Source organism: Pinus tabuliformis, chromosome J (assembly GCF_031772625.1).
Source record: "Pinus tabuliformis cultivar Carrire ecotype Pingquan chromosome J, CPIR1, whole genome shotgun sequence".
Lineage (NCBI taxonomy): Eukaryota > Viridiplantae > Streptophyta > Pinopsida > Pinales > Pinaceae > Pinus > Pinus tabuliformis.
The window spans coordinates 1,459,634,950-1,459,650,696 of NC_142295.1; the positions used below are offsets into that span (position 1 = coordinate 1,459,634,950).

A 15,747-nucleotide genomic window follows, 5' to 3' on the forward strand; every position below is an offset into this window, starting at 1 on the left:
GGTATTAGTTGATGGTATAAGGAAACCATGGTAATGGTACATGGTATTGTATGTATGAGGCCTATATAAAGGCTAGAGACTCCACATGGAGAATAGGAAGAGGAAGTGAAGTATTCTTGTATGAACAAGCATATGGCTTGTGGAGTGTTCTCCTTCCTTAAGGAGTGAATGTATGGTGTTGCCCTACCATAAGGGTTTTAATAATAAACAAGCATTTTCTATCTATTTCTATCTTTTTATTCTTGGGTTATTTCCATTCTCATATATCTTTTGGATCAGATCTACAACAAGTGGTATCAGAGCTCTTTCTTGGGCAAACCGTGGAGAATTTTTTTTTCATTTTTGCAGGGATTTTTTGGGTGGCGAATTTGCAGATCAGATCTGTACGTTTTGGTGTAAGATCTGCAGAATCTAATTGCAGATCTGTATTCCTTGTGCAAAAATAGCCGATTTCAAAAAAAAATCAGTTGAATCGGAGCCCGGATGAAGGAGATATCGCTGATCTAAAAATCAGTGGGGTTGCAGACAATTTTCAGGGCAGCGATTTTGCGGCGCAGATCTAGACGTCCTGGAACAAGATCTGCAAAATCTAATTGCAGATCTGGATTCTTTGTGAAAAAATACCCAAATTCAAAAAAAAAATCAGTTGAATCGGAGCCCGGATGAAGGAGATATCACTGATCTAAAAATCAGTGGGGTTGTAGACAATTTTCAGGGCAGCGACTTTGCGGCACAGATCTAGACGTCCTGGTACAAGACCTTCAAAATCTAATTGCAGATCTGGATTCTTTGGGAAAAAATACCCAACTTCAAAAAAAAAATCAGTCGAATCGGAGTCCGGATGAGGGAGATATCACTGATTTAAAATCAACTCTTTTTTCAGAAATTTTGGGTGACGACGGAAGAATAGCAGCACAGATCTAAAATTTCAGTGTCTGAATCAGGATTTCTATCACATGGGCAGATGCAGAATGGTTGTTCCATTTCCAAAAACAGGTTATAATAGAGATTCTGAGCAATATTGACGAAACTGTGACATTTTCAAATTTTCGCCAAGTAAGTGAGGAATTTTTCTCAAACCCTCTTCATGGAGATGCTATATTTTACAGGGAAAGATGATCATCCTACTATTGAAGAATTCATACAGACACACAAGTCCATAAAAGGGCAATATTGGAAGGTTTCAATGTCGCTTAATCTGAGAGATGAGGCTATAAATTGGTGGTCATCACTTGACCAAAAGCAGTTGAGCAAACTTTCAGATGCAAAATTTGAAAAAGTCTTTTTGGACAAATGGTCTAGGGCTAGAAAAAAGGAGAATGAGACACATAAGGGGTTAATTGCTACGGGTGTCTCCTTATTGCAGGTTCATGGCTTGATTCAGAAGGAGAAGATCATTGTTTCTATCAATCCTAGTTGTAAACATAATTTTATCAATGTTAGCTTGGCAAAAAAATTGCAAGTACCAGCAAAACAAATTGAACATACACAGGTGGATGGTAAGGATGTTCAAATCTATAAGGATTTGAAGATTTCTATGGATAAATATGTGTTGCATGGTGATTTTTATGCTTCCGAGATGGATAATATGGATGTTGTTTTGGGATATCCTTGGATGGAATCCATGGGTACTATCAATATTAATGTGCAGAAGAAATTCCTGAAGCTATGGTATAAAAAGAAGAAAATTACATTACAGGATATTTCCATCCATAAACAGGTAGAGAACATGGAGGCTGAAGCAGAAGATGTTCCAGGGAATGACACTTATACATCTGATGATGAGCCAGTGATGATCGACAATCAAACACAAACAGAGGCGGAAGCAGAAAAGGTAACAGGTGCTGACACATCTGATGAGGGTTCAGTGGTTGAAGTCATATTGGAAAAGAAGACACCACAACAGGCACCACAGCAGGGTGAATTAAAGAAAAAGACACCGTGGGTTAAAACTTCAACATATCATCACCCACATCACCCCGCAAGACAACAACCAACAAGATGGCAACCAATTAGCCACAAGGACAACAACCCCCATATGACGGATAGTGAGGAGCGACGATCCACCTACTACACACAGAAGAGCTACCGCGGTCAACTTCCATCTCAAGCGAGCGAGGCACCAGCGAGATCGAGGGTTCACCTTTCTCTTGGCTGGCTAGATGCACGTGCATGGTACCAGTGGACTACTCTTTTGAGTAGATCTTATTATTTATGTTCTTCCCATGTTTCGGGGACGAAACATGTTTAGGGGGGTGGAATGTTATGTACCTAGGGGGGATAATATGGGGTACCAAGGGAAGTACCCAAGGTAATAATGTAATAATGGGATGGGCCATAGTAATAAATAAGGTGGTTAACCCATGTCATGTAAGGGACCACAAGTAGTTAATAATAATGTAATGGGCTCATGGTATTAGTAGATGGTATAAGGAAACCATGGTAATGGTACATGGTATTGTATGTATGAGGCCTATATAAAGGCTAGAGACTCCACATGGAGGAAGATGAAGAGAAGTATTCTTGTATGAACAGGCATATGGCTTGTGGAGTGTTCTCCTTCCTTAAGGAGTGAATGTATGGTGTTGCCCTACCTTAAGGGTTTGATCAAAAAGAAGCATTTCATCTTATCTTGGGTTTATTTGAATTATCTTGTATTTTCATATCAGATCTATAATATTTCTGGGTTAGATCTACAACAAGTGGTATCAGAGCTCTTTCTTGGGCAAACCGTGGAGAATTTCTTTATTGATCAAACCCTTAAGGTAGGGCAACACCATACATTCACTCCTTAAGGAAGGAGAACACTCCACAAGCCATATGCCTGTTCATACAAGAATACTTCTCTTCATCTTCCTCCATGTGGAGTCTCTAGCCTTTATATAGGCCTCATACATACAATACCATATACCATTACCATGGTTTCCTTATACCATCTACTAATGCCATGAGCCCATTACATTATTATTAACTACTTGTGGTCCCTTACATGACATGGGTTAACCACCTTATTTATTACTATGGCCCATCCCATTATTACATTATTACCTTGGGTACTTCCCTTGGTACCCCATATTATCCCCCCTAGGTACATAACAGAGTGCAGCAGCATACCAGTGTATACCAAAGTTGGGTTGGAGCCCAAGAGGTTGGAGCCTCAGAATTGAACAGGACTGAAGTCATTGGGGGTAGGTGCTCCTAAGTGCAGAACCACTGCAAAACAGAGTTGGTGCTCTGGAGGTTGGAGCCTCACTGAAGTCCAAGTTGGAGCTTGGCAACTATTCACAATCAGATTTATACTTATATTGTATTTATTTCATTGCACTGTCTTGAGTTTTTAATAAAAGCATTTATTCCAATTGTTGATTTCTGTGTTCTGTGTATACATATACATATCTATATATGCTTTTGGCAATCACTAGAACAAAAAATAATAAATACTGATTCACCCCCCCTCTCAGTATTTCCAACAATTGGTATCAGAGCCAGCTTCATACTAGCCTAACAGCTTGAAGAAGGATCTGTAGCCATGATGAGAAATCACGAAGCATCAGGAAGACCTCCTTTGTTCGATGGCACTAAATTTGGTTTCTGGAAGAAAAGAATGACCTACTATTTAATGTCCCTTGGACCTGAAGTCTGGCATTTTTGTCAAATTGAATACCAAACGACTTCCACTCTTCCAACGGACCAAGACGACAGGAAAGCCTACATAGCAAATGCAAAGGCCATGAACTCCATCACTAGTGGAATCACTGATTTCGAGTTTACAAAAATCATGCATTGTGCCTCTGCCAAAGAAATGTGGGAGAAGCTAGTTGGCTTGTACGATGGAGACTCAAAAGTCAAAAGGCAAAGCTTCAAACTCACAGAAGACAATTTGAAAGTTTGAGGATGGAAGATGAAGAAGATATTGCAGCATACCTCCTCCGAGTAGCTGAAGTGATAAATTCCCTGAAAGGATTGGACGAAAAAGTGGAAGAAAGTACCATTGTTCAAAAGGTATTAAGGTCTCTTCCAGATAGATTTGACTCCAAAATAAGCGCTATAGAAGAAGCAAAGGATCTAGATACCCTCAAAATGGATGAACTCCATGGAATTCTCATTGCCTATGAAATGAGGAAAGGTAGCCCAAGCTCCATAGATGCAGCATTCAAGGCCTCAAAGTCAAAGAAAGGGAAAGAAAGGAATGACTGTAGTGATGAGTCAAATGTGGAATCCGAATTGGCCCAATTTGTATGAAAGTTGAAGAGAGGATCTAAGCTTAAAGGCAAGTATCCTCTTATCTGTTTTAAATGTGGTAAAATAAGACATTATGCAGCAAAATGTCCTCATAAACATGACAATGATGATGAAGGAAATTCTAAAAGAATGGCACACAAAAAGAAAGGGTTCAATAAGAAAAACTTCTTCTCCAAGCAAGATGAGTCTGATGAGGATGAGTTTATGGTCATCAAAAAGAAATCAGATGAGGAAAGTGATTATGATGAAAGCCAAGAAGCATTATTCATGGCACTCGCGGATGATGATGACTCAGGGCTGGAAGGAAATGTAGATGAACTGTTAATAAGCGCCATTGAAGAAAATGAGAAACTACAGAACAAAATCATTTCTCTCAAAGTGGAAAACAAGGAAATAAGAAGGAGAGAAGATCTCTTGGAAGCAAAGCTTAAAGAAAAAGAAGAGACTTGTGAGGAACACGAGGTCGAAATAGTGTCTCTAAGAAAGGAGTTGGAGCAAATTAAAAAGGGTTGTAAAAGCTCTCAAATACTTGAAACTATTCTGACAGATCAAAATCCTCAACATCACAAGTCTGGAATAGGTTTCAAAGGAGAATCCTCAAGCACTAAGAATAGTGCGAAAAGCTATGCCGATGCACTTTCCTGCAATTCAAAAGATGAAAAAGTATGTTATCAAAAGTGCATCCCAGATCCCAAGAATGAAGAGAGAATTACTCCAAAGAAGAATGTGGAGTCGAATCATGGACACTACAGCAAATACAAACCTGTACTCCACCAAGGGCCCATCGCAAATCCAAAGGACGAGGGAGGAGTAATTCCCAGGAAGGAAATCGACTCAAACCGTGGTTGCTTCAAAACCATCTTTCTTGGACACTGCTTTCACTGTAAAAACTTCGGTCATCAAGCCAGACATTGTATGGCTCGCAGAAGTGAAAAGACAACGCTAAAGGACCAAGTAATCAACTCTTATGCCCCCAAAAGGCAGGGACAAATCAAAACCTTCAATTCATTTGATCCCTTGACCAAATTTGATCTGATTTGCTCTTTCTGCTACAATAATGGACACTATGAACAAGACTGCCCACTCAAAGGAAGAAAGACGAGTAGCAAGAACTCCAGCATGGACAAATGTGGCCTGGCTCTATTTGCTCAAAATAATGGAAACCAATGGTTTGTAGATAGTGGGTGCTCCAGACACATGACAGGAGACAGAAGGAAGTTTGTCTCACTGAGTAAAAAGGAAGGGAATGTGTCCTTTGGAAGCAGAACTAGCAGAATCGCAGGAAAAGGAACAGTTACTCTGATCAATGGAAAAGGAAAAGCTCAAGATCCTTTGCTGGTTGACGGACTCAAACACAACCTTCTGAGTGTCAGCCAAATCTGTGATCAAGGACATAAGGTTGTTTACAGCACCAAAGACTGTGAAATAAGGAACTCTGCCTCAGGGAAACTTGTGGCAAAAGGGGTGAGAACACCAGACAGCATTTACATTCTGAACAAGGTTCAGGAAAATAAATGCTACTTGAGTCAGACAGATGAGAGTTGGCTGTGGCACAAGTGACTTGGACATACAAGCTTCGAAAATATGATCAATATCAGCAAGATCAAAGCTGCACAAGACATCCCAAGGTTGTTCAAACCAAATCAAGCAATGTGTGGTTCATGTCAACATGGAAAGCAGACTAGAACCAGCCACAAGACAAAGGAACATTGTACATCGAAGCCCTTGGAGATCATCCATGCTGATGTGTGTGGGCCAACTAGAAATCAAGCACTCCAAGGAGAAAGGTACTTTGTGTTATTTGTTGATGATTATACTAGAATGATGTGGATATATTTCATAAAGTATAAATCTGAAACTTTTGAGTGTTTTAAGAATCTAAAAGCCCTTGTAGAAAATGAAAAAGATTCAAAAATTAAGTGCCTCAGAACAGACAGAGGAGGAGAATTCACATCAAACGAGTTTAGTGAGTTCTGTAATATTCATGGAATTAAAAGGGAATTCTTGGCTGCCAGAACACCTCAGCAAAATGGGGTAGTTGAAAGAAGAAATCGAACAGTCCAAGAAATGGCAAGAACAATGTTATTAGCAGCAGACTTACAACCTAAATTCTGGAGAGAAGCAGTAGGGACAGCTGTCTATACACTGAATCGAACTCAATTAAGACCAAATTGTGAAAAAACCCCTTATGAGCTATGGAAAGGAAGACCTGCTTCGGTGAAGTACTTCAAGATCTTTGGAAGCAAGTGCTTCATAAAAATAAATGATGGCTCACCCGGAAAGTTTGATTCTCAGGTTGATGAAGGGATATTTCTTGGATACTCTACACGGAGCAAGGCTTACAAGTGCTACAATTATCAACTAAAGAAAATAGTGGAAAGCATTGATGTAAAGGTTGATGAAGATCTTCCAGAAAGGGAAATTGAAGAACATGAAGATGACTCTCTCATTGAAGAAGAAGAACCTAAAGAAGAAGAAATCGATGAGGAAGAAGAAGAAAAAGAAGAGGAAAGAGAACCACCTTGTACCCCTTCAAAGATGAAGTATGTCCAAAGACATCATCCAAAAGAGCAGATCATTGGAGATAAAGATGAAGGTGTGCAGACCCGAAGAAGGATATCAATCACACCCAAGAGAAAAGTCATTGCCCTCCTATCTATGACAGAACCAGAAACATTTGCAGAAGCAAGTAAGGATCCTCATTGGGTAAAAGCCATGGAAGAAGAAATGTCCCAAATTGAGAAGAACAAGACTTGGGAGCTGGTACCTCGTCCAAAGGACAAAAACATAATAGGAACCAAATGGGTGTTCAAAAATAAAATGAATGAGGAAGGACAGGTTATCAGAAACAAGGCAAGACTTGTCTGCAAAGGCTATTCACAAATTGAAGGAGTTGACTTTGAAGAGACATTTGCACCAGTGGCCCATATGGAAGCTATCAGGATGTTCTTGGCATTTGCTTGCTCAAAAGGATTCAAAATCTATCAAATGGACGTGAAATCAGCATTTCTAAATGGGGAACTCAAGGAGGAAGTCTACATGGAGCAGCCAAAAGGTTTTGATCTAACAGCAGGAAAGGACTTAGTCTGTAAATTGAAAAAGGCTTTATATGGGTTGAAACAAGCTCCTAGAGCTTGGTATGCAAGACTGGATAACTATCTACAACAACAAGGCTTCAAAAAAGGAGTGGCTGGAAGCAATCTATACATAAAGACAGATCAAGGTAAGTTACTAGTTGCTCTTGTTTATGTCGATGATCTGATTTTTGCTAGTAATAATGATGAAATGAGCCATGAATTTTCTCAAAGCATGGCAAAAGAGTTTGAGATGTCAATGATAGGAGAGCTATCCCACTTCCTTGGACTTCAAGTATCTCAAACCAGAGCAGGATTGTGTATATCTCAAGCCAAATATCTAAAAGACATGCTCAAAAAATATGGAATGGAGGACTGTGCACCCGTGAGCACACCTATGACCACAAACTGCAAATTGAGCAAAGATGATGACTCCCCTCTAGTAGATGCAACTCATTACAGGTCAATGATTGGAGCCCTTCTATACTTAACAGCTACACGACCAGACATAATGCAAGCAGTAGGAATGGTGGGAAGATTTCAATCTGCTCCCAAACAATCCCATTTATTAGCTGTAAAAAGAATTCTCAGATATCTGAAGGGAACTTTTGATTTCGGTCTTTGGTACCCAAAGGACTCAACACTGACTGTAACTACATACACCGATGCTGATTGGGCTGGAAGTATAGATGATCAGAAAAGTACTAGTGGAAATGCATTCTTCCTAGGAGACTGTTTAGTATCCTGGCTCAGCAAAAAACAGTCATCCATATCATTATCCACAGCCGAAGCCGAGTATATTGCTGCAGCAGACTGTTGTACTCAAATACTATGGATGAAGGAAGCTCTAAAAGATGTCGACATATGTACAGATCAACCAATTACCGTTTATTGTGACAACACAAGTGCTATTAGTCTCAGCAAAAATCTAGTGATGCACTCAAGAACCAAACACATACCGATCAAGTATCATTTCCTCCGTGAGCAAATCGCTGAACAAAATATCGTCCTGGAATATATCAGTACTAAGGAGCAGATAGCTGATATTTTCACAAAACCTCTTCCTCAAGAAGCATTCGAACATCTGCGTCAAAAGATGGGGGTTATTTCTTTATCATCACTCAAGTTCATTCATAAAGATGCAGCAGGACAGGGGGAGCAGTTTGACAGGGGGAGTTCGTATGCATTCCTTTGCCATTGATGTCAAAGGGGGAGAGCAGGAGAATATTGCCATCAATAACAAAGGGGGAGATTGTTGGACACAGATTGTCATTGATGTCAATATGGCAATATTCGTGGAGCAGACAGAAGAGGAGGAGACAGAGCCACCAAGAGGAGCAGACAGAGCCAAGAGGAGCAGACGGAACGGAGCAGATGGAACCACATATATATATGCCAAAGAAGAGGAGCTATCGGAGGCAAAACCCATCTATATATGCATGAACAGCTATCGGAGCAACATAAGCGGAGGAGCATAAAAACAAAGTTAAAACATAATATATGCGCGGACCCATGGGACCATTGCAATACGTTGCAATTTAATATCGTGTCGGGATTATGTATCGGGAGTGGTAAAGGCCCTGCCACATTAAAACCTCCGATTTGCGATTGCCGATCGTCGCATCGGCATTTCAGGAGCAGAAGTCATGAAGTGTTAAGCGACCCTTTGCGATCGCCGATAGCGATGAACGCTGCGGACCCGACAGGCATATAAACCATGGCTTAATATCATATCGCATCCGTAGCGATCGCAAGTCCTAAAGGGATGACACTATAATCTGCCGATTGCGATAGAGGTATGGACCCGATGGACTCATCAAAAACAGTTTATATATAATATCGCGTCCAGCAGGGGAATCGCCCATCGGCAAACGACTATGGTATGTGAGAACCTCCGAAAGCTGCGATTACCGATTGCGATAATGTTGTGGAGGAGCAGACCCGATACAATTTAAATTGTGAGTGAATTAATATTGAAGTCTGCCCTTGAGCCACTTTGCATGTGTTTCCTGTGTAAATGGATTTTTTTTTGCCTACGCGGTGTTTAGAGGCAGAAATACACTACGGAATGCTCCCGATAGTTCAGGAGGCTGAATCATGGCGGTTATGATTGTAATAGGAAGAAGTCATATATATAAATATATGTTGAAACGATTCATTTCTGGAATTGATCTTGGGCATCCATGTTATGAACAAATAACAGTTCACGACTCGTGAACTTTGAAAAAAAAAGGGGGACCTCTCTGATATTTTCAATAAGCATCATTTCTATTGTAATTTGGCCCCTCTTCCTCTTGAACGTGTCCCGTGAATCATTGATTAATTCGACCGCAGAGGAAGCTAAAGAAAATGGAGGAGGGAAGCCAGAAGGTCGAGCGAGTGTTGAGGAAGCCGAAGCTCAAGTGAGCGAGGAGGAAGCCAAAGAGCCAGCGAGTGAGCGGAAACGAATGGACAAAGGCATGAGGATGTATAAAACAGTAAAAACAGAGAACTGTTGGTGTTGTTGTGTTGAATAACCTGAGTATGAGATAGTGGAAGCAATAGAGGCAAAAGGGGCAGCAGAAGCAGCGGAAGCTGAATAGAGTGCAGCAGCATACCAGTGTATACCAAAGTTGGGTTGGAGCCCAAGAGGTTGGAGCCTCAGAATTGAACAGGACTGAAGTCATTGGGGGTAGGTGCTCCTAAGTGCAGAACCACTGCAAAACAGAATTGGTGCTCTGGAGGTTGTAGCCTCAATGAAGTACAAGTTGGAGCTTGGCAACTATTCACAATCAGATTTATACTTATATTGTATTTATTTCATTGCACTGTCTTGAGTTTTTAATAATAGCATTTATTCCAATTGTTGATTTCTGTGTTCTGTGTATACATATACATATCTATATATGCTTTTGGCAATCACTATAACAAAAAATAATAAACACTGATTCACCCCCCCTCTCAGTATTTCCAACAAAATCACCATAGAATCACCATTTATCATCGATTTTAGTATGGGTCAACCTCTAGAGAGAGGAGCATAACTCTCTGATGAGGGATTCGACTTGCTTCTTTGACTACTTAAAAATAGTTGTTGTAATGTTCCTAACTAGGAAATTAAGTGATAAACAAAGCAAGCAGACAAACCAGCAATCAAAAATGAGAAACAATCACCATACACCCATGAAAACGCTGGAAATAGAGAACTTCTGAGCCATTTTATTAAATCATCATGGGCAAATACAACAATGAATGGAATGGTGCACCTGGGCTTGTCTCCAAGGACAAGCGTGACAAAACCCAGGTGAGCAAATGATGATCTGAGGGTTGCCCAACTGCTGCTCCAGAACTGATCTGCGCTGCCCAGAAACTGTGTTGTCTACTGGAAAGAAAATGTTGGAATCACTGCTTCTCGTGCTCAGAAAATTATAAAACTTCAGCTCCCGGATCCTCAGCAAAAACCCACCAAAACCCAGGAAGGGTTTGGCCTAGTTCAGACTCCTGAAATTCGACCCCCAAGGAGCCCGTCCTCTGCTCAAGCTGGCAAACTCGGCCTGTCTGAATGATGTTGGGAAAGCTCTCCAAAACTGCCCCAAATCACCGAGATGTGATCCCTTACGAGTTGCCTTCCCTAATGTGATTCCGGTGTTGTGACTCTCTCCCTCAATGCCCGCGCGATGCCCAGTCTGGCCCTCTGCACAATCCTCCAAGGCCGAGTTTCGAACTGCCCAATTGCTGCACCCACCTGCTCCAAAACTCCTCCCCAAGGCTGACCTCCTAATATCCTTCAACTCTCCAAGTTTCTCCGGCAAGTGCTGGCCCAATGAAGCTCTGATCACAACTGCGTGTTCCCTTCTCTACTGGCCTAGAAATACGCACTGTTGGTTTGTGGTTGAATGTGCTGGCTATGAATCTTCCCTGGTGCTCCTCAAGGTGCTCTGAAAATGCCTTCCTAGGGTGGCACTCGTAGTCCCCCGAAGGTAAGGTTGAATCTCCCGCTTGAGAGATTCGTGGCTAAGCAGCCAGTTGACTCAGCTAAGCAGCTCGAGCAAACAATCAAGTGATTTCAATATGCAAGAATGAATGAATCCCAAGTGAGGAGCTCTTCCTCCTTATGACTTCGTGGGCCTCCCTTTTCCTCATGTGGGCCCCTCCAACAGCCATACGATTTCCCTCCAAGGCAATTCGAATTGCCCAATGCATTTTCCCACGTGGGTGGCCCCCACCTTCCACTAGCAAATTAATCCAACCTTCATTTCTCCTAAGTCCCTAAGTCAAAATTGCTTGGGTCCTTTTCTTAACAAAATTTGTACAAAATTGGGGAGAGACAAAACCTGTTACAAATTCATTTGGGAAGGGACATGACAGTTGTTGAGCTTATGTGGCACTCACATCAATATTTTATTATTTTTCTCTCTTGTTCGTTAGAAAATAGTGTTATTTTATTCAAAGTCAGTTTGACTCTCCATCTGATTAAAGAGGCCCCCTCTCTCATTCTAATGGTTGTTGAAGGACTAAGAAGAGAACTCAATATACTCTTGTCTATTTGCTTTTGAGTATTGTGGATGGTTGCATGAAACATTTTCTTGAGCATTTATCTACAAGCTCTTTCCAATCTATGCTTACAGAATGTTGTGATCACTAGCAAGGACAAGCTTATAACCAGGTAATATCATTCTTTGTTTTGGTGTCTATCATTAGAAATTCTTGTTCATTAAAGGTTTCTCTATTCTTGGTTTCATAGCATGGTAAAGAAAACCTTGAAAGGCATTATGAGTTCTTACCAGCTAGAAACTCTATTTTAGTATCATTCTTCATTCTAGAATTGTATAACAACGAGAATTGATAAAGATTTTGGGCCTACACTTTGTGGTTAAAATCTAAAATAATCCTTGATTTTGACCCTCACTATGCCCCATTCCCCAAATAGAGGTAGTAGGCACTGCTCTACCTTTACAATCACCTCAAATCTGTGTTAAAACTCACATATAAGCACAAATTACAGATCTGGAAATCACTTCACATGCATCGTTATACATCTGTCACTTAACTTCAATTGTATTATTCCTTGACAAATCTTAAAGTGGCTGAATTGAAGTCTACCCTAAAGGTATGAAAAACACTCGTATTGGCAGCCCCATAGCCACTGTCCTTTACTACATCTGATGCTGAGAATTGTGATGTACCACTAAAATCTGTCTAGGTGGGTGGGGTATTGAACAAGCTGGAAAGTAATTTAAATTTTAAAAGGCCCCATTTTTTATTATAATAAATATACCTTTAGTGCTTCAATAAGATGTGTTCCTGCTCTTTTTCCTCCCTCCAAAAATCACACTCTGGCCTTTTCTCAAAGTCATTTCTGTGTGGGGTCGATGTTTGTTTGCTAAACAAGTTTTGTCTAGTTTTATAAGATTTTGATGGGTTTTGCCAAGTTATGCCAAGTTTTGTTGATGAAGGTTGCAAGACTCATAGGTTTTGGTCAAGTCTCACGACATTGATATATTTATACATGCATTCTCGTCCTCCCTCAACTTGGAAAGGGGATGCCTTCTGGCTTAGAGCCAACTTTAATTGAGAAACCTTGTCTTAATATGTTATTTTGTAAATTTAAAGTTTACAAGTAATATACTTTTATGCATGCTACAATTCAATTTTTGTATACCGCTACCATATAGTAGATGTAAATTATGATAGCCCTAAGGCTAGCTCAAGTGGTCATGATCCAGACATTAGATCTCTCCCCCGAAGTTGGGGAGGTCACAGGTTCGACTTTCTTGATCCCCTCCGGGTTAGGCTCCATAATCAGCACCAACAATTTATAACATTTACCAGCCATGGATCATGGGGAAGTACTTCAAAGGTTTTCCCGAGGTTTTCCATGGACAAGAATTGTATATGTGAATTTTGAGTAATCTTCAACCTTGTATTTGGCTAACATAGACAGTGTCGGAATCTGTTAGCAGTAGCTAGTTGTCTTTATAATGCAAATATATCATCCTTCAATATTGTTAAGATATGCATATGACATCATAAATAAATGAGACTTTTGCTCTAAGGGACAGCACTACAGCTCCATCCTTGATAACATCACTACCGTCAAACAAAAATTACAAACAGCATTCTTAGCACAGAAAGTTATTGACTGGTTGCATGCTGAGAATTGCAAATGTGAATGTCAGCCTCAAATTGGAGGAGGGATAGGAAAAACATAAAAAGAGATCAATATCAGCAAGCCAAACCATCATAGCCCATAAGGTGGGGAAATACAATTTGTGGAAGTAAATGCCAAGACTATAGTGAAAGGAATGAGGACAGGTCACTAAGCCACCACAATGGAAACCTTGCACAAAAAGACAGGAAGCAATTCTGACAAGAATTTTCAGTATCCACCATGGATATACCAGTACCATGTAGCTTTAAGTGAAAGACACATGAACAATTAACTGCAGCATACAGCTATAAGCCCTCCATATAACACGTGCATATAGGACTGTTTATTTTAATTGAGAAAAGACTAGACTCCTGACAATATAAAACTAAGGTGCAATATCAATTACAGGAAGATTCTAAGAGAACTGAAAACTCAAACCACCTATAATGAAAAATAACACAGTACAAAGTAGTTTCTTTTCAAGAATTCATTACCTTTTCCTCAGGCTTTTGTAGAAAGGAGGACATGCTGGATTGAACCAGAACTGTTTTAGTTGTGCCCACCAATTTACTTGGAGTTTCTTTGGGTTTCTTTTGTGATGATGGAGTCTTCCGAGCAGATGAGGAAGCATTATGCACCTCATCTAACGTTGTCTTCTTTTTGTCATGTATAGTGTCAATCAAAGCAGGGGTAAAATCTTCTGCCACTGCTTCGTCTGTGCAAACCAACCATCAACAAAAAATAGCACAAGCATGAAACAGAAAAATAATAGGTTCTGCCAGCCAAAAGTAGCTTCAACTACAACAAAGGCCTTGAAACAAGTAGACTTATGATTCCTTTCCAAAAATGTATGAGGCTTCATAGAGGTTGGTGAGGCAATACTATGTGAGGGAACATCTGGCATGATTACCAAGTGCAGTGCCAAGATTACGATTCACTTTCTGTTTCTTTGCTTGTTGTGCCTGTCCTGAGTCTGATGAACTAGAATCATTTACTGTGCTGTCTATATCATCTTCAGAAAGAGAATCTGCAAATCTAGGTCAGTGAAAGTACATAGACATTAAAAATAAAACCATACAATACTTGCTTATTTCTGCTCATCTATCATGCAATACAACTAAATTTATTGGGATAAATTTTAAAAATCTATCAACTCAGAATATCAACACTAGCATTCTGTGAGAAATCATTCCATAAAAGTCTATACTTGAATGTCTTTCCTGCTGTCCTTGTAGAAGACCGTACTGGTGTTGGCTTTATTTCTTCTTCCAAACTTTCTATATTGTGCTTGCTGATGCGAGGTTTCGGCTACTGAGAATATTTCAACTGATCCAGCTTGAAATCAGTTTCAGGATTTAGTGCTCCATCACATTCCTTCGAAGGAAGTTTTGCCACAGCAACACTTTTATGGTGAGCAATTGTGTCAGCTCCACCTTTAAAGTCAAACTCTACATGCTTCTCCTGAATATATGTAAGCAAAATAATGAATTCAGCAAAGATCTATTTTGATATTCTCTCATACCCAATATTGAAAAAACTACCTGCTTACCTGTTTTAGTTCCTTTGGGAAATCTAGTTGCACGTCTTTTGGATTTTCTTCTTTTGTTCCAATGCACCATACATCGGAAAATACAACCTACCACAAAGATAATCCACCTTTATCAGGCATTGCAAACAGTCTGGCTAAATCCATTTAAAACATTATGCAGACTGCTAACATCTGAAATTCATTTGAATCTTGTAAACATTAGTGTCGCACTCAAAGAAACAGTTGGAAGGGAAAAATGGTACTAAATGGAGACTTGTGACATCAGCATTATTATAGTGGCTTCTACAAATCCAGGGTCCCAGATTGAATATGCCCCAATAAAATGGATGTTTTCAAACCAGAATGCAACAGTGGACATCTCCAGATTGGTACGACATCCATAGAAACGATAATTCTAAAACTAATTCATACAAAGCTCATGGCATAGGAAAGGATCTAGGGAAAAGACAGTAGCCAGATTATGGGGTACATATTGATTAAACAGACTCCAGATTAATGGTATGAAAGCTAGTATTGAAGCATGTATGCTCCATCCTCACAGAAAGGTTTTACAAAGAAAACTGAATTTTATCAACCATAGACAAAATAAAGAAATAGCAGTGTGTGTGCCTGTTGCTATCACTCAAAAACTGTCTTTGCAAGATTCTGCCATCAACTCACAAATAGGGATCAAATAGATCAGTAAGGGTGCCCCTGTCACCAGCAACTTCCTCTCATTTTGGAACTAGTGTGTGCTAGTTCCAGGGGGGTAT

General features: G+C 40.1%; 1 protein-coding gene across 1 annotated transcript in view; it reads right to left on the reverse strand.

Annotated features, from left to right (window-relative positions):
- RHL1 (root hair initiation protein root hairless 1 (RHL1)) overlaps positions 1-15,353 on the reverse strand; it is a 165,020-nt gene extending 149,667 nt beyond the window's left edge. Inside the window, 5 exon segments of the mRNA XM_089382025.1 lie at positions 13,941-14,161; positions 14,357-14,481; positions 14,654-14,907; positions 14,996-15,082; positions 15,249-15,353. Coding sequence (XP_089238151.1) covers positions 13,941-14,161; positions 14,357-14,481; positions 14,654-14,907; positions 14,996-15,082; positions 15,249-15,353 — 792 coding nt within the window.
- Between the last annotated feature and the right edge of the window lie 394 nt (positions 15,354-15,747).